Here is a 25,198-nt window from a genome sequence, read left to right as displayed (position 1 = left end):
TGACGTCGTTAAGCCAACAGGAAGCGGTTTCGTTTGCACAGCTTTTGTTTGTTTTGTTTTTTTAATTTATTGAGCAATTGAAAATACAAACGCTCAAAGACGATGACAGTGATAACAATACAAATACAATGAGGAATTATGAATAATAGAAAAAAATACAATCTAAAAACAAAACAGAAAAGATTCATATGGCAGGCATTTAAATTTTGCGTAAAGGAGAGCAATGAAAAAATAAAATAAGATAAGTCAAAATAGCAGGAGACGGGCAATGCCCTGATAAATATTTTTGGCATATTTGCTCTTAGTCTTTTTAAGCAAAGAAAAAAAAAACTTTAAATCATTAATAAAACAAAGAAGGCGTCGAGTTCCTCGATTTAGCACAATGGATATGATATTTACCCAACAGTATGATGATGTTAATAATGTCTGAGACACCCAAAGCTAGATGATCCATATAAGAAATAATATGACATAGTTCGAATGGTTCAGGATTCAAAGATTCAAAGTGTTTATTGTCACGTGTACAGAAGCATTTCTCTGTGCAATGAAATTCTTCCTCTGCTGTCCAAACACAAATGCCAGGTTAGGTTGAAGGAACAAGATAAATAAATAAGTACAAAAATAAGTAAGTGAAGACAAGTGAGGTATGCAGATGTCGATGGACGTACAAAGGAGCTTAATGTGCAGAATGAACTTAGGTGGTGGCAAAAATCCAATTTGTTATGTCATCACCAAAAACATTGTGATAGTTTGCACAGGTCTTTGATTCACTGACGCCACATAAATGAGGGAGGAAGCACACTATGAAACTCACCCATCTGAAGGGTGTGTCACAGATAATACTTTGTAAATATTTGATATTTTATTAAAGACTGAAATCACCAAATGTTCTCATGTGTTCCTCAGAAATAACGTCTTATTTCAGCTGAACTGAAGCAGCTATAAATGCTTCAGTCTAAAGCCTCGTTAGTTCAAATCAGTGTTGTGAAAGCTAGCATATTAATGGAACAAATACATGACCATATAAATATGGAAGAGTGTCCTAAAATGGTTTGAATGGTGGAGAGTTAGGATGTTATTAAGGAGAGAGGGTCTTCTTCTTTTTATAGTTGCTCCCATTATGGGCCACCATAGTAGATCCTTTGCCTCTATCTCACCCTACCCCTCCAACCGTCTTACACCAGCCCTCTGCATGTCCTCCTCTACCTCATCCATGAGCTTTCTCTGTGGTCTTCCTCTTTCTGCCTGCCTGGCAGCTCCATCTTCAACATCCTTTGCATCAAATAAATTTCCTTCCTGTTGTCGCCAAGTGGAATCCAGTGGTTTTCAGTGTTTGGAGTAACACTCGAGGGTCATCTTATTGTTGGGTTTTTTTGTTTTCTGTGTTCGCCGTATCATCGTAGGGTCTTTACATTACAATATAAATCGCCTGGAGGAAACAGTTTTGTGATGTGGTGCCATAAAATAAAACTGAACTGAACTGAACACGGCAGCACGGTGGTTAGCACTGTTGCAAAATTACAGACATTACTCAAAGTATGAAAGTGCCATTTAAAAATCATTCAAACATCAGAGAAAACACAGCCGGGGAGCCTCCTTGATCAGGATCTCAGTGCTGCGTGTCTCAACAGGCTCAGGTTCAACATACTTTTACAAAATAAATAAATGAAACCTTCAAAGTCTAAGTTTTCCAATTTTTTACTCTTTTATTTAACTTGAAAGCAACGACAGAGCGCTGCACGAAGAGAGCCACAGATGAGAGAGCCCCGTTACTGGCTGATGTTAATGCTACTGCGTTAGGTGGCGTGTAGACTCATATGAATTCCAGTTAGTTGTTAACAAACAGGATGGACGCTGTGTGCTGCACAGTCGGATTCCCGCAGGTTGGAGGCGGAGTGGCGCAAACAGAGGCCACCAAAACGAGCACACCGAGGAGGAAGCCTCCTAACTTTACTCCCCACACGACCTTGACACAGTTACACCACCAACTAAGCACAAACACACAATACTCAAATCAGCAAAGCACAAGGGACCTGTTTTAGTGTGATGTGCGGTTAAGTACCTCATCTCTGTCTTTTCATTTTGTGCCCAAATGTTGTGATGTTGTATCTTATTTGTGGCATCTGTGCAAAGACAAAGGCACAAAATCAGCAGCTTGTGGCAATACGTGTTATGGTTGCGCAGGAATGTTCAGTGTCTCGTTATGAAATAGTCCCAGTCATGACCCACAGATATGAGATGTTAATTCATTACCGTTAAAATGTGAGTTTTATTGCAAAACTAAGGACTGTAAACCCCTCTGTTTGCAAACAGTCATTAAAGTGGACGCACTCAAACGCAAGGAAGCACTTCCCAAAGAGTGGAAGGCGAGGAAGAGCTAGCGGCGAAGCTGCTTTTAAATACATTTTCCATAAAGATGCTAAACAATGACGCTGTGCTATGTTTACCATAGTCTGTGTTTCTCCTGGACTCCTCTTGGAATCGCAGTGCAGCTCTGTGAAAGTGAAGAACGGACAGATGGGAGAAAAGTCAGTGTAATATAGAAACTGAGATCTGCTCATCAAAGACTGCAGCGTGCTGCAAGTAGTTTCAGTTCATGTCAGTTACTGGTTAAAGGTGTCACTGAGTAACGGAGACTTTTTTAAACCAGCATAAATGATCACGTTGCTTGCACAGGTTCATTTTCCTGCCTGGTATCCAGCTGCTTCTATAACTCTCGTTGCTCCTTTCTTAGATCCTGCAGACAAAAGATGAAACGTTTGAGCGCAGGCGGCAAACTTTATTCATATTTAAGTCTCTGACTGACTTTCCAATCAACTCGTCTCTGACAGCAAAAAGACTCGTAGCAGACGTGACATCCGAAAGATGATGAAGCTGTTCATACCTTCAGTGTTTCTTCATCCTTACTATGTAAGACTATCTCCTCCAGTTTGTGGTACAGGACACAGAAAATCTTTGCTACAGCTATCAATGTGCTATTTGGTCAAAGAAGCAATTTGAAACAAAATTACCTTCAGTTTCTGCATAGCTGACCTCATTTTCTGACCTTTCCCTCTGAGATAATACAGCTGAAAGAGGAGCAGAGCATGACTGTTTCTGACTTAGCTGGAAATTCTTTCAGCTTTTACACGACTCCAGCCGTTAGAGACAAAATGTGGTGTTAAATCGTTACAACAAGTATACTTGGAGACCCAGACGTCGCCTCAGCAGGCAGATGTTCATTTTTCTGTCTCAGCCGCTGATTCTCTGCCTCCAATCAGGACATGAAATCAACACCAGTGATTTGCTTTTGACATCAATGAAATCTGCGACGTTTAACAGTGGCCAGCTGGTCACAGGGTTGTGAGCAGGCCTGAACTCTAAGGTGAAACAGCGTCTGTCCCGATGTCTTTTGGCTGAAGTCAAAAAAGGACACACTTGTGCATGCCTCTCACCATTTCTCTTATTAATGTTTTTTCATATTCCTGCTTCCAGAGTTTTCTCTTTATTTCCACCTGTTGCTGTGACCTGGATTCACAGTCAATCATCGACGATGTCATCATAGCGGTGACATAACTTATTTTGAAATGTTCCACAGAGGAGTGACGTGCACAGCGTTATTCCAGTTTGTGAGACTACAGCCCATGAACAGTGCGTATATAAAAGTCCCTTCTTTGCCATTAAGTCTAGTTTAGCTGCTAAGGTTTAATATAACAAGCTCTTTTTTTATCTTTGTTATCTTCTCTCCAGGTATCGGCCCGTCCTCCAGCAGAGCTCCTTCTCCTCTCTGCAGTTGCTTACAGCATTGGAAAGTCTTCTCCTGATCGCTTCCACTTCACTACACACACACACCAGGACACGAGCTGTTATACCAACAGGTGCCATATACTGTCAAACAAGTGCAAATATTTGCGCCCTGTTTTAGCACTCACATGCTTTCCTGCTTCTCTCCATCACTCCTGAAGAGCTCCTGCATCATCCTGCTGAATCTCCAGGTATCAGCTTTTTTAAACATGCTGGAGGTTTAACAGGTTAAAATGTAGTTTAACAAACAAACATGTCTCTGCTTTCCCACGGAGAGCTAATCAAACCGGTACATCCCACTTTCTAAGTGACATTAACTGCCGCACAGGGAATACAGACATAACATAATCCTGGGACTTCCCCAGTAAGCCCAGTGAGGTTTTTAAACTTCAAGGTAACACTGCCCCCTATTGAACAAAACAGCTAGTTTCTGTTACAAGCAGCTGTACATGATCTGACAGTAATCAGATTACATCCTGTCCACTTGCCCACATCACTGAAATCAGACTGCAAGCTGAGACGTGACAGCGTTGTGTTATGAAGGATTGTGTAACTATAAGCCTTTCATCCAGCTCGTTTGATGAGTACTAAGGAGCACAGTATTACAGGTTGATATTTTGCTTGTATTTCCCATCAGACCTTTGTAAAACAGACAATATTTCATCTCGAAGATTGTGATTTAAACACAAAGACAAATGAAGAACACAAATATGTTCCATATTAGGAAACAAAGATCGGAGGTCTACGTGTACAAATGAAATCTCCAAATACATTTCTGTGGAAAAACTTTTCATTTGAAACTATTATAATGTTTTTGTGCTTCTTTAAAATATGAACTAAATGACCTCTGACATGACTATAACTGAACTCAGAGCTACCACGTCCAGGCAGAGGCTGTACTTTGTCATTTTAACATCACATGTCGTGCGGTCGGGTGGTAAATGACACCTGCTCTGCAATCTTCCCATCATTCCGCTTTCTTAACAAGATCCCAGGAGACAGTAAACCCGGACTGTATTCGAGCCCTCGCAGAAACACCTTCCACCTGTGGGAGAAGAGTGGACAACTTCTTCTTTTAACTCTGGCAAATGAGATGAGACAGGAACTCAGACACGCCAGCGGACAGCTGAGGGCTCTACTAATGACCTGAAAACTGCAATGTCCTTAGTTTTGGAGTTGTTTTTTTCTAATTTGACACGATGCCGTTCATGCATCCTCAATGTGAAACCTGCAGAGGACTGAGACGTGTTAGAAGTGCGCTCCAGGAAAGTGATCCACTTATTTATAGAGTCTTAATTAGACTGCCTCTCTGGAGGTTTGACCAGGCAAAAGATGAAATCTCTCCCTCTTTCTGTGTTTGTGTGTCCCCCCCAAGAAACCCAGCATCACTGCTCTATCCCTCACTGGCCCCCTTCATCACCACACCCTGCACTCGAGTTATGATGCAATTCGTGGGGACGCGTGCTCTTGCCCTACATTGCTACTGGGGCTCCACCGCAGGGTTTGTTTTCTACAAGCTCAGAGCTGATTGCAGACGAGACTCCAGCTGAACGGTGAGTTTCCTCTCTGTGCATCATGCATTTCTACAACAGACTTTGGTGTCATATTTAAGGCCTTTGTTTTTGTTTTGCACTCAGTCCATAACCCGTCTCCAGTGTGCAGCTCTCATTTGTGTCTAACAAAAGTGTGAATCGATTACGCCGTATTGGATTTCTCATCTGGAAGTGTGTGCGCTCTGTCTTGGATTTCTCATTGTCCCTCGCAGTTACTCAACAGGTCTGAGTTGTTTTGGTAGAAGCGATTGCGCAATCAGGCGCTGGAGCAGCGCTGTGCTATGAGCCTCACATAAGCAGAAGTGTCGTTATGAAACTGTTTACTGGGTGCTGGCTGTGACGCACAGTTTGCAGTTTAACTCCTGAACAAAATAGCTGTTCTGCAGAATAAAGCACACATCTGTGGCAGCAAAAGTTCATGTTTTGCACAAACAGACCGGTTTGGCACAGATTTCTATTGTCGGGATTGTTCACAGGATATGATGAATAGCATGGTTCTTGGACAAGGCTCTGTTTTCTCATGTGCAAACAAGCAAATGATTTGTTGCAGCATTGAGTGAGTGCTTCTAATGAGCACATGTCCTGAAGGTTTGAAATCTGCCACTGAGTCTATGTGCAGTTCTTTATGTATAAGAAGGACATCGTTTTTTGGTGTGCAACATCTCAGTAGCACAAAATAGCCTGCCAACTATTCACAGCTGCCAGTGTGAGCCGTTTCAGCGATCAGGAAGCGTGTTTCCAATGCTGAACATACGTTTGTGTTCAGGTCCTTGAACCTTCAGCAAGCACTGAGTGGAAGTCTCACAAACTATGTACTTCACATTCATCTGGGAAGCATGTGCTGTGCAGTTTTATTTTTGCAGATTTTAAACAGCCAGAGGTGCACAGCTAGGGCACAGAAAGAGGGATTAAGCTCTGAGAGTATGTGTGTGTCTGCAAGAGGAACTGGCAATTCCAGCAGATGGTGAGCTGCACACCTCAGTGTCAGAGTCCCCATCTTGATGCTCACTGATTCCTGAGAGACACGAGGCTCTGTAGTGACACACTTACATGCTTGCAGGCACGAGCACGGAGGTGCGTGGATCTCCTGTGAACAAACGAAGGGAGGAAGCATGAAGCACAACACCGTCTTACACCGTTAAATCTATTATTTAAACATATTGAAGATTATTGGGAGAAACCTCTCAAAAGTTGTCTGCACAGAAAAATGAACAAGATTTGCATGCGCTCCCAGTATCAGCGCTAATTAAGGTACTTATTAGGTCATGCACAGGCCTGACTGGGTTACTGGCGCTCTGCAGGATGCAGGAGTAGCAAAAACAGCAGCTGTTTACCCCGTGTGCAAGTGTGTATGGAGACATGCTTGAGAGTGGAAAATATTCGGGGGTTCTCCGTGTTATTGAAAGCAACACTGTGTTTGTTTGGGACCAGTAGCGCTTTCAGATCTGGCGAGCAGATCAGCATGCGCGACGCTGCGCTCAATGCCCGTCTCTTGTCTCAGCAGGACGCCTTCCAGATGAATGAGATGGCAAAGTGTGGGGCCGAAGGTGAACTGCTTCAGAGGCGACTGGGTGTAAAGGAGCAGCAAAATGGGGAGCTGGGAGGTAAAGTCTAAAAATGCTTAATGACACTATAAGTGAACCAGTATATAAATGGTTCTCCTGCGCGCCCACATTTGTTTGTGTGTGTTCTTGAATGATAGAAGACTCGGGGCTCCCTGCGGATGGCGGGAGACAGACGGACTCGGATGAGCGCGAAGCCCTCGTGTTATGGAAGAAACCTCTGCTCACGCTTCACTACTTCACTCTGGAACTGGTGATCACCCTGAAAGGCTGGACGTGGAGGTGAGACTGCACTGTCTCTGATCTGTTCCTGCCTGTGGCTTCATGAGCGAGTGCTCAGTCAATAAGAGCTTTAACATTAATGATACAGTGGGGCAAAAAAGTATTTAGTCAGCCACCGATTGTGCAAGTTCCCCCACTTAAAATGATGACAGAGGTCAGTAATTTGCACCAGAGGTACACTTCAACTGTGAGAGACAGAATGTGAAAAAAAAATCCATGAATTCACATGGTAGGATTTGTAAAGAATTTATTCGTAAATTAGGGTGGAAAATAAGTATTTGGTCAATAACAAAAATACAACTCAATACTTTGTAACATAACCTTTGTTGGCAATAACAGAGGTCAAACGTTTACTATAGGTCTTTACCAGGTTTGCACACACAGTAGCTGGTATTTTGGCCCATTCCTCCATGCAGATCTTCTCGAGAGCAGTGATGTTTTGGGGCTGTCGCCGAGCAACACGGACTTTCAACTCCCGCCACAGATTTTCTATGGGGTTGAGGTCTGGAGACTGGCTAGGCCACTCCAGGACTTTCAAATGCTTCTTACGGAGCCACTCCTTTGTTGCCCGGGCGGTGTGTTTTGGATCATTGTCATGTTGGAAGACCCAGCCTCGTTTCATCTTCAAAGTTCTCACTGATGGAAGGAGGTTTTGGCTCAAAATCTCACGATACATGGCCCCATTCATTCTGTCCTTAACACGGATCAGTCGTCCTGTCCCCTTGGCAGAAAAACAGCCCCATAGCATGATGTTTCCACCCCCATGCTTCACAGTAGGTATGGTGTTCTTGGGATGCAACTCAGTATTCTTCTTCCTCCAAACACGACGAGTTGAGTTTATACCAAAAAGTTCTACTTTGGTTTCATCTGACCACATGACATTCTCCCAATCCTCTGCTGTATCATCCATGTGCTCTCTGGCAAACTTCAGACGGGCCTGGACATGCACTGGCTTCAGCAGCGGAACACGTCTGGCACTGCGGGATTTGATTCCCTGCCGTTGTAGTGTGTTACTGATGGTGACCTTTGTTACTTTGGTCCCAGCTCTCTGCAGGTCATTCACCAGGTCCCCCCGTGTGGTTCTGGGATCTTTGCTCACCGTTCTCATGATCATTTTGACCCCACGGGATGAGATCTTGCGTGGAGCCCCAGATCGAGGGAGATTATCAGTGGTCTTGTATGTCTTCCATTTTCTGATGATTGCTCCCACAGTTGATTTTTTCACACCAAGCTGCTTGCCTATTGTAGATTCACTCTTCCCAGTCTGGTGCAGGTCTACAATACTTTTCCTGGTGTCCTTCGAAAGCTCTTTGGTCTTGGCCATGGCGGAGTTTGGAGTCTGACTGTTTGAGGCTGTGGACAGGTGTCTTTTATACAGATGATGAGTTCAAACAGGTGCCATTCATACAGGTAACGAGTGGGGGACAGAAAAGCTTCTTACAGAAGACGTTACAGGTCTGTGAGAGCCAGAGATTTTCCATGTTTGAGGTGACCAAATACTTATTTTCCACCCTGATTTACCAATAAATTCTTTACAAATCCTACCATGTGGATTCATGGATTTTTTTTTTCACATTCTGTCTCTCACAGTTGAAGTGTACCTCTGGTGCAAATTACTGACCTCTGTCATCATTTTAAGTGGGGGAACTTGCACAATCGGTGGCTGACTAAATACTTTTTTGCCCCACTGTAATGTTAAAACAGGCAACGTGGTAACATTAGACTTTTGGTGAATTAGTAAGATACAATGCACAAACCGTTTCAGTATAGCTTCTTTGCATCTGCTCAGCTGTTAATGACGAATAAAAGGAAAAACTTGAAACATTTATGTCCTGTGAGTTTGTTTCACTGGGAAATCAGCACATAGATTTGTCCTATTTAAGCAGTAGTTTTTTCAGTATTATTTATAGTGACAGTTGCTGCTTTCATTGCACAAAAAGAGGAAGAGGCAGCACTATGCAGTCCTCACTTACACAAGAAGGATATAAACACCACCAGATCAGATGTAACGTTGATTGTCTCAGTTAACTGTTGTTCTATCTTCAGTCTTCAGCACAGTGCAACAAAAACACCACAGGATCTGTTTACATGTGTATATATTTTCACTTTGCACTCCTCTTCCTTTCTACCAAGAAAGTCTTTCCGCCACACACACTGGCATGATCCCACCAACAAAGCAACAACATCAGCTCAGACTCCGTCAGAATTTGTCTTGACAGCATGTTCCCTGTGGTGGAAAACGTGTCTTTGTACACCTAATAACAAAGAACCCAGAAGAAGGTCAGAGTGTACTCTCAGGGGGGCCTTTGCGGTTAAGCGTGTCAGGACAACGTGTTTATTTTCTAAAACTACAAGAGGATGTGGTGAGCCGCAAGCACCACGAGCAGCGCTGTGACTGAGAGAAGCTGCTACTCCCCAGCACACATGCAAACACATTAGGGCTTTAGTGCACTCGCATGCAGAGAGGTTTATCCTGGATGTTGTTAAAAGCGGTTTGTAATTTACAACATGTGGGAGTCCTCAAGGCAACAGACTGTCCTGTCTTGTGGCTATGCACTTGTTGTTCTTAATATGTAGGTAGCTTGTGAAACAATGCAGGATTAGGATAGGGGAGGGCATGTGGTGAGAAATCATTACGGTCAAATGGATGGAAATTCTGGTCTTAATAAAAACACATGTGCAGTGTTTTTTTCTATTCTTGGATGTGTGTGATTTCAAAGACGGGATATCCTCGATACTGTCATGGCACACACATAAGCCCCACCCACCTACGGTTTAAACTTCAAGGCAAATTAAATCATGCAAAGATACTCTAACACAGCCCAAGAGTAAAACCTGGACTAAATCCTAATCTCATCGTTAGATGTCACCAAATTGCAGATCACTGAATTCTGTTTTTTACCAGGTGTACGACAAACGATCACTGTTCGTCTGCAGTAAGCGTAGGCTGTCAGTTCACTGTTTACCTCAACTGTCAGTATGTTGTTTACTGTGAAGGAGGCTTTAAACTTTGTCAAATGAATCGTGTGCCGGTGGATTACTTACTTCTGACTGATGTGATCTGGAGTTGAGGTGTTGCAGCTATTCTGAGCTTTTCAGTAAATGCTGCTGTTAGCTTCGCGTTAGCTGCTGTTAGTCTCAATTAGCTGCTCTTTGAAGTGGGTGTAACACAGTTGGACATTAACTGGCCTAATGTTAGCTTGTGACCAGCTGTTGTTGTTTAGCCAGCTCACTGTCAGAGCCTTGAGTTAAAGAGATGAGGCTGGAGGTGAGTCGGAAAATGAGGGAGAAGAAAAACATAAGAAAAAGAGATGTGAAAATATACATGCACACATGTTAAATGGCTATAAATGTAGCCGGTCTTTAGTAACATACGTAAAACAGCGACATCCATCTCCGACCGCTGTATTGAAGTTGGAGAGGTATGGCTTCCACAAACAGGCAGCTGCCCCTAGGTATTTTTAATGGATTAATTCTGAGTTTATTAGAATGCTTCCAGTTCTATTCTATTCTATTTCTATTAGCTAACCTCTAATTAGCTACAAGAGCCAGTTTTCCATGTCAGTGCTAATGTGGTGTGCTCCAGTACCTGAAATAAGTGAGTGAAGCCGACAGCACATGGAGACAACTGTTTGCTCTGACCTTCTCACTGGGGGCTAATTTCATGCTACTCTGACTTTTCCTTTAATCAACCCTAATTATTTGCACCTGGGACCAGCGCGCATGCGCTTCTGTTCACTCCGTGTCAGTTTGGGCAGTAAATATGTGAAAGAAACGGTTTTAACAAACGCACAGACTGTAATGTGTCAGCTAGCCAACCTTTTCTACAGATGTGCACGTCCTGGTCACTGGGCAAACAAACAAGGTTAGCTTAGCATCAACCATAAATCTGATGATAGCATAGTTAGCTTCTGTCGTTTAGTTTTTTCATAAAACGTTTAATTCTAACATTCAAAATAAACACGTGAGCATTATCTTTTTACGGTGAGTGTACGTGAACGTCCGTACAATAACTTATTTTTCAAAGTCTATAAATGTCTTTGCGACTGTCGCGAGAGTTTCTGCTTTGGATTCATTCTGCTCTGTATTAAGTTGCTCGAATATTTTCTCCCCTCCACACATGCAGTGTTGCCAACTCCTCAGTAAGGAAAATCGCTATTGGTTGTCCTAGAAGGCCTAGAAGGCCTAGTCTCTAGAAGGCGCCAAATGACGTCATCGCCTAATTTGCATAATTGGTCATGCTAATGTAACTGTAACCTACGCTGTTTTAGAGAGAAATAACATCGTGGAAGAGACAAAGTGAGTAAAAACGTCCTAAATGCATTTAGAGTTTATTTAGAACTACGAATTAAATTTCTTTTAGCAATTATTGTTTTTTAATGTCACAATTCCAACCCTGCTCCTTTATCCAGGCCTGGACCGGCAAAAGTGACCCGAAATAGGCGCTCTGGTGGAGTTACTGTGTGTGTGTGTGTGTGTTTATAAGTAGTTTTAAACCTTGTGATCCACAAAACAGCACAACAGTAAAAGAAGAACTGACTGCGTTACAGTCAGTGCGGGAGCAGCGGCTTCGCTCATGCGCGATTCATTTGCCGTTTGGACGCACAGGTGTGAACGTCTCCTGCTCTGATAGCAGCTGAGGAGGACTGTCCTCCGCCCGTGAGCGCTTTGGCACGGGTGAGGTGCCCACGGTAGCACCGCTGCTTGGTGAGAGTAAGAGCGATCCGCGTTTTCACGTCAAAAAGTCGTCATAAATAAGTCTCCAATAACACCAGAAAAAGTCACCAGATTTGTCGCTAGTCGCTTTTTAGAAAAAAAGTCGCTAAGGGGTCTGAAAACTCGCTAAATATAGCGACAAAGTCGCTAAGTTGGCAACACTGCACACATGTTAACGAGGTGACAGTAACGGCACTTATGGCCGAGCACGTGCTTTTATAGGCTGCATATTACTCGGATGTGTTCACCATCTGGAAGCACGGCCTCTATGGGTGAAGACCTGCGGTGATTTGATTAGCTTCCAACAGATGTCTCTCTTGTCCAAAGTTGAAATCCTTTCCTTTCACTAAACGTCCTTGTTGACGATCCCTCTGGCGTCAAACTTTCCCTATTAAACATTGTCTTTCTGCTTTGTTTTCCACCAACTTCCGTCTCAAGTTTGTCTACCTTCACTCGCTGCTTCTTCACCCAGGCTCTGGCAGCAGAGACAGACTGTGTTTGGCCTGCTGACCCTGCTGACCCTCCTCTCCATTGCCTATCGTATTGAAGGAGCACACACCCAGGTGACTAAAACTCTGCACATATTGCATTTCTTGGCGTATCCTAACTATTCATATGCAAGGAGGTTATTAACGTAGTTGGTCCTGTGGCAGTCACTTTTTTGATGATTATATTTCCTCACCTTTAGCCCACCGCAGCACTGAATGCAACATGTATATTTGCTGCAGGGTTGTCCTGCCCGTGCATCCACATCAGCTGTAGAGTGCCTGAAATCTGTGGTTTCATCTGACAGTAGTATGTTGTTGTCTGACAGCTGATATTTGCATAAACGTGCTTGGTTGTATCTGCCAGTTTCTCATAAATATGCTTCTAAATGCCCAGATGCAGCATGCCGTGCTGTACAATCCCCCAGAGACGGCTCACATTTTTGCTGTTTTTAACGCCCCCTGGAATACGGGGGAAGAAAATCAGCGTTATTTACAGTCATGGAGTTGTGTAATCACTTCTCAGTAACTACACGTAACAATCTCCCTTGGCTGGCACTGCTTCCCCGAATCCTGCCAGTAAAGCCAGAGAGCGTATGTGCTGTTGTTGTGTTCCTGGGTTTCCTGGGAAATGGAGTCACTGGTCAGAGCCCCCACCCCACCTTCTCCCCCCTTCCCGTAATCTACACACTCCATGCTTCCCCCTGAAAACAACCTGCCCGGGCTTCCAGGAGGCGGTGTAAACAGCAGCGATAGATGGAGTGATAGTGGGGGATGAACAGAGAAGGAGAGATCTTGGCTTTCTTCTGTTTGCTTGTTGTGTAAGAGCTGGCTGCCACCAGGAAAGAATAATGGTGCTCTGTGCTGAACACTCCTACCCTACAGCTCTGTCCTTTAAACTCAACAACCTCAGGTTTCTCCCTCACTCTCCTTCCTCTCCCTCTTTCTTTCTCCCAGCCTTTAGAGGACCCTCTGTTTCACACACTCTCACCTCCTCTCACTCTGTCCCTTCCTTGCTCGCACTGTGCACACCCCCTCCCTCCCCTTCCCCTTTTCTTGTTTTCTTCACACTCTGTGCATGTGTCTCTGCCATGTGGTTGACCGTCCCTCTCTCTGGCCTCTGCAGTATGTGTGCTACATGGAGAAGAAGACGCTGTGGTGTGCCTACTGGGTCGGTCTGGGCATCCTCTCCTCTGTGGGTCTTGGCACTGGCTTGCACACTTTCCTCCTTTATCTGGTAAGACGGCATTTTGTGTGAGTGTTCACTCTTTCACGCTGCAGTTATTCACTTGTCTGTGCATGCCTGTGACAGGGCTCAGAGCCGCTGGATGATGGTGGTGCTGTGACGCAGGTATTAAAAAAGCTGGTTTTGATGCTGCTGTCAAGTAGTTGTTTTTAATAAGAGCACTGATAAAGAGATTTTGGCGTGAGTGTGCTAATGTGTGTTTGCGTGCGTCTGCGTTTCACAGTGAATAGGCGCTTTGGTAGCCACGCTGTTTTGACAGGCAGTCCAGGAACAATCGCACTCAGTGACCCCTCTGACTGAGTGCACATGAGGATAAAAACACTCTCCCTCCCCCGATCTGAGCTCTTTCTCTTTCCTTTCTCCCCACTTTCCTGCTCCCTACCGTGCCGCTCACTCTCACTTTCACTCCCTCTTCTTACTTTCTTCTTTGTGCCTCTCCTCGCCGCACACTCCCCGTTTTCTCTTCATCTCTCTTTTTAATCTAGTGCCAGGCGTGTTGGCTTTTGCGTCTCTAGCGCTGACGAGCGCAGGGTCCCCAAACATCTGCTTGTTTGACTACTCTCAGTCCATCTGTCATCAAGGAGTCCACCGTCACACTCTTGTGCCCTGACCCAGTGGAGCTGAACTGGAAACTTTGAAGTGCGTGTCCTCCATGCTGCTGTTTTTAAAAGCCAACTCTGGTGCTCTGAAATGTAATTTGAGAGGCGTTCCTCTGGTTTCTTTTAGTCCAATAGCGGTCCGGCTCACTTTCTTTGCCAGTAAGATGTCACCATCTAGTGAGCGTGGTCGTTACTGCAGGCGGTGGTGTCACCGGGTTCATGACAGAACTTGATGATCCTTGCTGGAGCGGCTCGTGCGCATTTTTATAGAGATTTGACTCATACTGTTGCTCGAGAGCTGATACTGTGATTTTTAACCAAAGAATTTCATGACTTAAAAAACAAATGTACAGAATTTCCAATAAAAATAGTTTGAACAGAATTACTTTTAAGCATTTAGTGTTTCACTGTAGGAAGGAAGTGCTGCTTACTGACAAACCTGCAATTTGTGATATGACTCCAACACTGACAAAAAACATCGTGATCAGGCAAGAATATTCAAACCAATGCAAACAGGGATTTGCCAACAGATTACTTATTTCACGTCGCATTTGTGTCATTGGCTCGTATCCAAATTTTAATTGGTGTTGGCCAATCCAAAAAGTACAAAAGTGGCCTTGGAGAATTATAATTATGCGTCTTCTTTTCTGTAGAAGCGCTGCTAAATGAGCCGCGTCGATTACTCTGTGATTTTCTAGATTTCTGGGTCCTGAAAAAATATTTTTGACAAGTGGTAAGTGAGCACTGGAGAAAGCTAGCAGGCTTCTTGTTCTGTTTTTAGGAACTGGATCAGTGATAGTAAGTGGGTCAAGTGCAAAGCACTCGCTAAGATGCCTCCACAAACTTTTAAGTCCAACACATGCTGCGTGACCTTTCTGGGCCTAGTTTCCATTGTGTTTATAAGCAGGAATGACAATTTGAAAAGGCAGAACTGGAGTTCATGTGAGCTCTCAGTGTTGATCACTACCAACTAGAGATGGACCGATCTGATATTACGTATCGGTATCGGTCCGATACTGACCTAAATTACTGGATCGGATATCGGAGAAAAATAAAAAATGTAATCCGATCCATTAAATATCACGAAAGCACCTCACAAAACTTGCAACACGCCGTAACTCACCTCAGAACGTTAGCACGTCTGAGCAGTGTGCATCACGTGATAGAGCGGCTGTGGCATGCGGGACCTGTCGGTGGTCTAGATAGCATTTGGAGCTTCGCTAGCAACCCGGCATTTCATCTCCGACAAAGTTATCCCGAGAGAAGTAAAGCAAGTGTGTAAGTCCATCTCTGAATGTTTGTAAAGCATTCCTGCATTAAGCTTAACAAGCGATATATGGAGCGACTGCCTCTTCTTGCTGCTACTTCAATCATGAAACTGCTTAACGATCAGCTGATCGGCTTTTCTGTCGTGAGTCCGTGTCTCTAGTTTGCTTTTGGCCCACTTTGCACCAGAAAGAGGAAACCAGCGGCTGAACAACAGCAGCACGTTTAAGCTTGATCAGCTGTTGTTAGAATGTATTTAATATTACTTTCTACTCCAGGATCTTTTTCTACGTAGCTGACGCTGGTAACTGTGCAGGGGCGGATCTAGCAAAGTTTAGCCAGGGGGGCCGATAGGGCATTAACAGGGAAAAGGGGGCACAAAGACATACTTTTCTTTCTTATTCTCATTTAAAATGTCTAGCTTTTAATAATTAATTATCTGACACCCAAAGTTTTAATTTGATGCAAAATGAATAGAAGTCCATTACTGTATATAGTAACTATTAAGTATAATATATATATATACCCTAGTAAGCTATAGTACTTTTTCCTTTGGGAAGGTACCATCTGTGCAGTCTGCAATTTTGTTGAAGAAAGATGTTGAATCTATTTAATATTTCTTGAAAAATAATTGATTTCTGTGCATTTTTTTCACACTGCATCAAATTAAGGTTGATTACGTCGATTAAGCATCATGAGGTGGAGCGTGAGGGGTGGTTCCCTATTTTTTATTTATTTATGTTTGTTGTTGCTGGGAGTTGGAACCCTATTAGTTAGGTTGCTTAATATTTATGCTAAGTACTCTTTAAAATACCAGAATAGGGAGGATGGTGTAGGTTTAAGTTTATTAGATTGATCAGTATTGCTGAACTATGAAACATTTTTTTTGCATACAGGTATAACAGAATAGCTTTAGTGTAGTTGTTGTTTTAAACTTGAGTATGAACTTATACAAAATGCAGCAAGATATTTAAAAAACAGTTTTGTTGATTAAAAAACACTATATCGGATTCATATCGGTATCGGCAGATATCCAAATTTATGATATCGGTATCGGACATAAAAAAGTGGTATCGTGCCATCTCTACTACCAACAACATTTGGGAAAGACGCCACCGCTTGTAACGGAGGTGCTTCCTGTGACGAGCTGATACATCAACGATTTTATGAAAGGATATTGATGGATATTAAACGTAGCCTTATTTAAAGAAAAACAATGACAAATATGTATTCAGCTTGTAAAAAGTGTGATGTTTACTCGAGTGGTGCTCTGACACATTTAAATTGTTGTCTAAAAAGACGAAATCAAGGATGATGCCACTTAAGGAATTTTAGACATTTTTAGATCTTTTCTGTCCTTTTATAGATTAAAATGATTCAGTAATTAAATCGTTGTTAGATGCAGATGATAAAAGTAATTGTATGCCAGCAGCTCTGCCTGAGAGCTGAGGTTATTTTAGTTCAAATAGTCTAAACATTAAAATTCAAATTTTTTTACAAACAATACTTTCCTGCTGTTTCAAAACAGCGCTGGGGGAACTACGGTGTGACTTTGTTTTTATTAAGTGTCAGTAGGTGGTGCAAGCGGCCTTAACATGTCTGTAATGCAGGAAAAGTCACACACATTCAGAATAGAGTTGTAATTTTGTATCCAGTTTTGCGGTTGTAAAAAAACATATTGTAAAACATTGTAGTTTCCTCACATATTCACATGAATGATGAGAAGTGTAATGTTAATGTAAAAAACGGTCTCTATAAAGAATAAACTGGACACTGATCTATTTATTTACTTAACAAATGTTTAACGGTGTCGTGTATATGAGCAGCCAGCGGGTAAAAATCACAGGACTGTAAAAGGTGCATCTTTATGTGAATTTGTAGAAAAATGTGCCTCCTTCAAAGTTTAAATGTCACCGAGGTCCCTTTCAGCACTGCTTTCATGTGACCCCACACATGACACTGTGGTTTCTATAACTTTTCTTTTTTACAAGTATTTCTCCTGCAGTAACTGTTACATTTTCCCATCAGCCACAGTGTTTACTCTGATGTAGGAAGTCGAAGAGGCGAGCTTTCGGTTGATATGCCGGTCCTATACTGCTAATAGATTAGCTGGAAATAAAACACCACATCATATATTATTAGGCTACTTCCTTCGAAATTGGCGAGAGGCAGTCAACATTGTGAAAACAGCACGGAGGCTCCAGCAGGGGGGGGTACTGAGCCTGTATAGGCAAACCAACCCAGTCAATGAAACCAGAACAGAAGTGGCAGCTCCTCTGTTCTCTGACATGGCCAATTGCTACCCCGTGTCTCCACTCTGTTTGCATCCTGCTGAGACTGTGGGAGATCATTGTGCGTGGTTCAGCACTGGTTAATGGAGAAAGATAAAAAGCTGCAACTCAGCCGTAGAAAAGGGGGAAAGGCACACTTGGCACATCATCAAGTGTACTTTATCCAGCTGCTCTGAGAAAGGAGGTCGTGGGTGGGTGCTCACAATGCAGACTATGAAAGCGGCCGCAAAGGCGTTACAAAAATGCACGTGTGTGTACACTTTAAGTCCTGCACCTGTGCACACGTCCACCGAAACGACTGTGGCGATCGCTGTGACGAGCGGGACCAGCTTTCGTCCCGGCTCACTTTTTAAAGTTATGAGTGACGAGTCTTGTCACTGCTGTGTGAGTTCTCACTGAGACGGGGTTCACATAGAAAGCTGGGGAACGTCGTAAATACTTTAGAAGAGAGCTCATCTGAGTCATCCACCATTAAATTACCTTCAGTAATGACTGTTGCCATTAAGTCATTATGGGCAGCATGAAAATGATTGCGCTCGATGTTAAGTCAACAGAAACAATGAATTAAAGTCATTATAATCGAAGCACATTTCTGTTTACATAATAACAACTCGGGTCGTCTTTTTTTTGCAGCTTCTGTCTTTACTTTGTGACTGAGAGGTGCAAACACGTGCACACATTTGAGCAGTTAGGAGGAGAAACGAGTCGACAACAAAAAATACATGTTTGTATACGACTTATCATTTGTTTTCCAAACAATGTGAATAAATAAAACCAGCGGATCGTCTAAATAAATGAACATTGTGTAGTTTTCTATATTGAGATTCTTCTAGGATTGCTAAATTATAGGTTGCACAGGAGGTTTGTGCAGAATATACAGAGTTTCCCCAGCAACCCTCCTAAAATTAAGTTTTGTCTGTGGGCAATTACCAGGAGCAAAGCTTTAATTAGTGCCAACTATCACTGAGTGCTGAGCAGGTCTGCGAGCGTGGCTTCCACACACTGGCCCGAGTTGTCGTCGCTGCCACTGTCGCACAGTTTTATGGATCAGCTGCTGTTGTATAGTTAAGTGCGGTCCGCTAATAAAGCCAGTGTACTGAGCTAATAACTGGGTCGTGTGTTCCTGAGATACCGTAGCGCTCACTCTCCTGGCCACTGTGGAGCTGGTGCATGATGCGAGTCCTGCTGTCATCCAGCAAACAATAGGAAACCTTCACCTTCACCTAGACAGAAACCTGGGTGCTTTGTTTGAGCTGTGATTCACGCTGCTCGGCAGTCGGACCTGGTCTAAATTTTCCACTGCTTGTTTTTTTTTTTCCCGTGTGTGTGTGTGTGTGTGTGTGTGTGTGTGTGTGTGTGTGTGTGAAGCTGTTTGAGAGCTGATTAGCTGAGGGAGCTCCTGGGACAGCTGTAAAGGTAACCTTCTAATTCGTGGGGTTTAATTTGTATGTAAAAGTTGCCATGAAAGAAGTTGCTTGGCTCTACCCACACATGTTCAAACATGACCGGCACATTATTTCTCTGTTCGCCAAAGAGACGACTGATACGTTGCATACTCATGAACCAGAACATGGGTGACACATCAGGATCGAGTTCAGTTTCTTGAAAAGGTGCTGTTGACTCACTGCTGCTCTGAAGTAATGGATCTTTCCCTTTAATTGCAACGCCTCTTAAATTCAGTTTAAAGCCATTCATTTTTAACTACATCTCGATAGTGTGTACACTGCAGCTGTTACAGAAATGACTGAAACTGGAATATAACTGCAAACAAGACTTTTACTTCCTGTGGGGAAGAAACGGGAAAAATTTGTGAGAAGTACGCAGCACAATTGCTTTCATTCATGACTTTTAAGTAATTCGTTTCCTTCATTAGTTTGGAGACATAAATATGCCCAAACATCTTGTGACTTACTCATCTTCACCAAAGTTTTTCAAAAAGAATACCAGAGAGGGGTGGGTGGGTGGGTGTGTGTGTGTGTGTGTGTGGTATTTCTAATGGCTTCTCTGTCCTAACTGTCTCACCTCAGCTATCTAAAGCATGCGTCTCTCTGTGTCTTAGAGGCCCCAGGAGTCCTGGTAATACTAAGTACAACAACTATTCGTTCTGAAACGCACACACACGCACCCACACACAGTCGCACCCACACACAGCCACAGGAAGCAAACCCTGGGCCAAAGTGGGCTTAGTGTGTAGCCAGTCTGGAATGGCACCAACAAACCCCAGAACAAGCCAAACCTGACCAGACCAAACCAGAGCTCTGCTGGCAGACTGGCTGTTGAGCTTTTTTCAAGCATAGTTTTGTTATGAAATTCTTTCATAAAGGTCACTCGGTGCTTTTCATTCATGCACCCTCAGGTGGATCTGTTGGGCCGGCGCTCACTTGTACTCCATGTTCTGCAGATAAGGACTCTCTCTGGGTACCAGGAGTCTGTCTTCCTGCGTTAGTGATATTTGTACATCGTGCTTTAATTATAAATGACAATGAAAGATACATTTTAGTTGGTGTTGGTGTGGAGAGTAACCTTCAGTAATAGTAATAAATCACACAGCAATAGTTCATTCATGTAGCTGTAAAAAGCATGGTAATATGTTAAGTAATCCAAAGTGTTCAGAATAGTTACTCTCACTGAATAACGTAACAGAATACGTTACAAAATACATTTTGGGGCATGTAATCTGTAGTGGAATACATTTTAAAGTAACCTTCCCAACACTGGATTATATAAACAAATAATTACAATTTCTCCACTATCAGTGATACTTGTGATATGGGCCAATTAAAATCTTTCCAAATTAAAAAACGCTTTCATTGGACTCTAAACTTGGTTACTTTCGGTCAGATTTAATATTTAATTTAATCAATTTTAATGTGATTTAATTTCAAGTGCAAAAGCAAAAATGCAGCAAACTTGTTTTTCATTCTAAACATTTGTTTTGCTGCTCAGACGTTAGAAGAACAAACTCCTTCAACCGTAATCGATTTAAAACAACAAATCTGGATCCTGGTAAAAATATTGAATCCAGCGTATTAACTATAAATTTAGTCTAAAAGCATTTGAATTGATTGAAGCTGATTCTGTTTAAACTTTGTTTCTGTGAGTGTTTCTCAACACAGAGTCCTGTGGTTGGATGTGTGTGTGTACTCCCCCCCTCCCTGCTCCATCACTGGCCTCTCTCCCGAGCTCTCTTGCCTCCCTCAGAGATCCCAACCACGGCTTCTTCAGAACGAACTAACCTCTAATGTTTGTCCTGCGCTGCCTCCAGCAGTCTCCACTGTAAGAAGCGGTGAGCAGGTTATGCTGGCTGGACCATGTCTAATGTTCTTAAATGGCCCTTAACAACCACAGTGACCTGTTAATAACTGGACTATCGTGCGGTCGTGGTCACTGAAAAGTGCTCAGTTTATGGTCACCCATTAATGTCCTGTTTGGGCCACGAAAGCGTCTGCATTTGCCACTATAGACCAACAAGGAGTCGGCTCTGTGACTGGTGGCTGGAACAGTGATTTGACATTTGATTTGTGAGAAGAAAATATGCGATTTTTATTAGTGAACAATTTTAAAATACCAAAAATGGAGGAGAAGGAGAATAATGTGTGTTTATATATGATCTGCAAATGTGCTGGTCGTGTGTCGCTGCGTGCTAATGGGAACACAGTGTTGTCATGCACTGTGACGAATAATGAAACTTATAATAATGTACCGTTCGCTTATGAATGAATAAAACGTAGAGTCCACTACATTCTCACATGAAGTCATCATGTTAGGCTCTCTGCATACATTCTTCTATGTATATATCTGTGAACCACAGACTACATATAACAGATATCAGCCATTGTTTATGGGATGCTACACTTTGCTGCCTACATTTTGTTTTTCTAACTCCAGAAATATTTAGGTTTAACGTAGCAGGAGGCAAACTGAATGACTGACCACACCTGTGCAGGTTGGTTTCCAGGCAGGCTCAGAGTTTGATGCTCTGAATTCCACAAAAACATGACACTAAGCTGAGTTACAGTTACAGAACTGGTGTCTGTGCTCAGACTGTCTGTGTCATCGTTCTCTGGCTGTCGGTTTATGTTATTTGTACAGTTATATTATTGTAATGACAATAAAAACTTTCAATTCAATTAAAACAAACAAAGGGCTCCTAAAAATATCCAAGTCTCCACTTAGAATGATGTTTGTGTCTTTGTTACCAGCATCAGGGGTAAAAAGGGTCTGCGGCTCACACTGACTTTAGATTTTAAAAATCCCACACTGATATATTTTGTTTCATTTGACACTTGCTCTATGTTTGGACCGTGCACTCCCACTCCCTCTATATTTATGATATGGTCACCACGCATTCAGACACACACCCCAGATCCAAAGCGAGTCCAGTCTCATACCCAGGAGTGGGGATCCCAGGCACTGGTTTCTGCACGTCACCACAGGAATGCCAGCAATGCTCCAGTATGGATCCCATTGTGTCAGAAAGGAGCTTTGTCAGAACCGATGTGTAATATGGTGGCTGCAAACGTCTTCAGCACTGGGCAGATGTCAAAACAAACATGGAGGTAGAAGAGTGACTTGGGTAGAATTATTTGTTTAGTGTTATCATTGCTAACCTGCTGAGACCTGAACTCTTTCGTGGCATTTTGACTTTCTCTTTGCTGTTTGGGCTGATTGGGGCCTGATTCACGTAAAAACAAAGAATTACCTGATTTCTTTTTTTTAACTTGATTTTTGTTTCTGAGAGAAATGAGATCCACATACATTCACTTTAACGTTTGATCGCACAGGGGCAGGATAACGTCCTCGTAAGTGGATATCAGGCCCTTGTAGAGCAAGATTTAGTATTTTGGTCTGAACAACCCAAAATGTGACGTCCACATACGTGGACGCAGGTCCTAGGAGGTTAATAGTGATCGGCACAGAAGAACGCTTTCTTGGGAAAATTCCTGTGTATTTACTACTATCGGCATATTTGTTCATATGTGTCATCGAGTCAAAGGCCAAACGAGACGGAGAGCAGCTCCCTGACAGTCGTGGGTTGGGCCGTAGATTAATATTGAATCACCTGGACAACATGAGAGGACTGGACTTTTGTGTAAGCTGAGAAGCGGTGACACAGCAACGGCTGAGAGCGAGAGACTTCTCGCAGTCACTCCGTTGGCAGGCTCTCTGTGTGTGTTTGGTAAACAAACGTTACCCAAGATAGAGCAGGGAGGTGTGAACAAGAGGAATTTTTTCTTTCCTGTCCACAAAAACATCTTGCTTGATGACTTTGTCTGCACACATGAGTTGTGTTAAGTATCTGAGGCTGGAGAGTCGGTGAGTCAGGAAATGAGCCAGGGGAGGATCCAGGCTGACTGGGTCAGTGCTGGGAGTTTCTAGGCTTCTCTTTCTGGGTCACTAAAGATTTTCCTCATTTGTCTTGTGCTTTGGTAACCAGTGCATGAGCATCCATTTTCCCCTGCAGGTCCTGGGAGGCTGATATGAAGTGTTAGTGTGACTAACATTTGTGTCATCTAAGAGGGCACAGTTCCTAGAGAAGACATGGCAGCTTCCTGTTGCCTCACACACGCCGCTCTCCTGCCCTCCCACGTTCCACTCTGTCCTGTCCTGCCTTGTCCCATGCAGCTTCGGAAGTTCCACCCCCACCCTGGGCTTGCCAGATTGCTTTTGTGCTGCATTGCGTGATGCCAAACTGCCCCTGTGCGTCACTGGGAGCACCCTTCCTACACACACACACATACATTGTAAATACATGCTGCTTTGTCACACCGTCCTACTCGTGGGCTTGTCTTTATTTGTATTAGAGAGACGGTTGGGTAGTAACTGGTAATGCAAAGGTTTTGCTTTATATCACATGTGCATATATTAGTGGGAATATTTTTTTTAAGTTCACTTGGTGACCTACAAAGTAACTGACTGCATTTTTTAAAGTTAGCCGTCCTCTCCTGTTTGTAGAAAACTGGATCAAGATGATCTTATCATCCTGTACAGAATAACCACCAACCCTTTGTTTCCGTGTCATTTTCAGATAGCAAACTTTAAAAAGCGGATTTCTTTCACACTTTTTGTCTTCAGCCAGCAGAGCCTCGGCAGAACAGCACGTCGATTCAAACAGTAACAAAGTCAAATGAATCCTTTTTATTAAGAGCTCTTTGCCTTAAATTGCTTCTGTTTAAGTCAAATGTCATCATGACAGAAATGTGGTGAATGTTTGTTTTGATATTACCGAGTTTAAGTCTCAGTCTCCACAGGAGCATTCTGGGGGGGGGCAGGAGCATTCTGGGGGGGCAGGAGCATTTTGGGGGGGCAGGAGCATTCTGGGGGGGCAGGAGCATTCTGGGTGCTGGGGCAGGAGCATGCACACGTCTCTATACTCCTGGAAGCCTCACTGAGGCAGAAATGGAAACCAGAGCAAAGACGGCAGGTCTTTAGCGTCGCTCCTGTCGGGCAGCAGCACATCCAGAACGTGGGACGATTTTCTTTTTCCTTCATTATTATTACTTAATTATTGTAATTGCGCGTGTACAGGTATGGCTACACGTTACTGGATGTATTGATCAGTGGGAAACGCTGGTCACCAGCTTAGAAACTGTTGTGTTAATGAAACACACCAGAGCTGCTCTCTTTTTGTTTCTTTGAATACCACAAAGCAAACCCTGTAAAAGTTACTGGAACAAATAAATAAAAAAGTGTTTTTTGTTTTGTTTTTTAATGTTGTTTATTTTGTCCAATGAGCTGTTTTTTGTTTTTTTTCCAAAGCAATACTTTGATCTTATTGGCGTTTTTTCATTTTTGTGTTTTTCTGGATCCAAAGTTGAACCCGTGCACCACCAAACTCATATAGTTGGCCACATACAGCCCACTTTAATCTTTAGTGAGCAGACCAGTGAAAATCATCTTTCTTTCACTGTACAGACGTTTATTTGCACATTTAATACCGAAGATATTTTAATATTAGAAAAAGACGTGCAAATGTGTGCTATTTCTGTACACGGCAGAGAAATGCTGCTGTAGTTCATACATTGTAAGAAATGTGTGAAACTGCAGACATGTTTACATATTGACTGTCATAAATAATTATGAAACTGAAAGTTTTTATTAAAAATAACTCTCCCAGTAAAACCACATTTTTCTGCCTTTTAATTGTTCATCTATTATCTACCTCCTGTGGTTTGGTATGAATGAGCTCTTTGTTTATCAGAAAAGCTGTAAAAATGATGAAAATACAGTTAGAAGAGCAAAATGACTCGATTGGACGAGTCAGGCTGACCTCGGGGTTTTTTACACGTCACCCTGAACTGTTCCCAAAATCGTTCATCTTTTTTTGCGCTGCCAAACTTGGTGGGTGAGTAAGTACAGAGATGTCGAGTGTGTGCGCACCAAACGGTTTCTCAGCTTTGGTTTCCACCTTTGAT

General features: G+C 43.0%; 1 protein-coding gene and 1 long non-coding RNA gene across 14 annotated transcripts in view; one reads left to right on the top strand and one right to left on the bottom strand.

The window, feature by feature from the left end:
- Nucleotides 1-1,525: 1,525 nt before the first annotated feature.
- On the bottom strand, nt 1,526-10,844 carry LOC309715710. Of its 4 annotated transcripts, none has more exons than XR_014279269.1 (6): nt 10,770-10,844; nt 10,556-10,631; nt 10,226-10,442; nt 2,448-6,423; nt 2,063-2,123; nt 1,526-1,988 (listed from the first exon to the last, which is right to left on the bottom strand). It is a non-coding gene; the product is annotated as an uncharacterized lncRNA (long non-coding RNA). The 4 variants fall into 4 exon arrangements; XR_014279270.1 differs by having other exon boundaries at nt 10,710-10,793; XR_014279271.1 differs by lacking the exon at nt 10,770-10,844 and having other exon boundaries at nt 2,448-2,737; nt 3,012-6,423; nt 10,556-10,630.
- Nucleotides 5,223-25,198, top strand: part of LOC309715707 (vacuole membrane protein 1-like) — a 51,221-nt gene continuing 31,245 nt past the window's right edge. For 3 of the 10 annotated variants that reach the window (XM_082549040.1, XM_082549038.1, XM_082549042.1), the window contains exons 1-5: nt 5,223-5,336; nt 6,841-6,940; nt 7,039-7,180; nt 12,369-12,459; nt 13,508-13,618. In XM_082549040.1, coding sequence (XP_082405166.1) covers nt 6,853-6,940; nt 7,039-7,180; nt 12,369-12,459; nt 13,508-13,618 — 432 coding nt within the window. In that variant the 5' untranslated portion in view covers nt 5,223-5,336; nt 6,841-6,852. Of the gene's footprint in view, nt 5,337-6,840; nt 6,941-7,038; nt 7,181-10,902; nt 11,046-11,679; nt 11,894-12,368; nt 12,460-13,064; nt 13,236-13,507; nt 13,619-25,198 lie in introns of those variants that run through there. The other 7 variants (XM_082549041.1, XM_082549046.1, XM_082549045.1 and 4 more) reach the window with 7 other exon arrangements.

The sequence above is a fragment of the Aulonocara stuartgranti genome, assembly GCF_965226115.1.
Source record: "Aulonocara stuartgranti genome assembly, chromosome: 10".
NCBI lineage: Eukaryota > Metazoa > Chordata > Actinopteri > Cichliformes > Cichlidae > Aulonocara > Aulonocara stuartgranti.
This window is presented reverse-complemented; position numbering and strand designations above follow the sequence as displayed.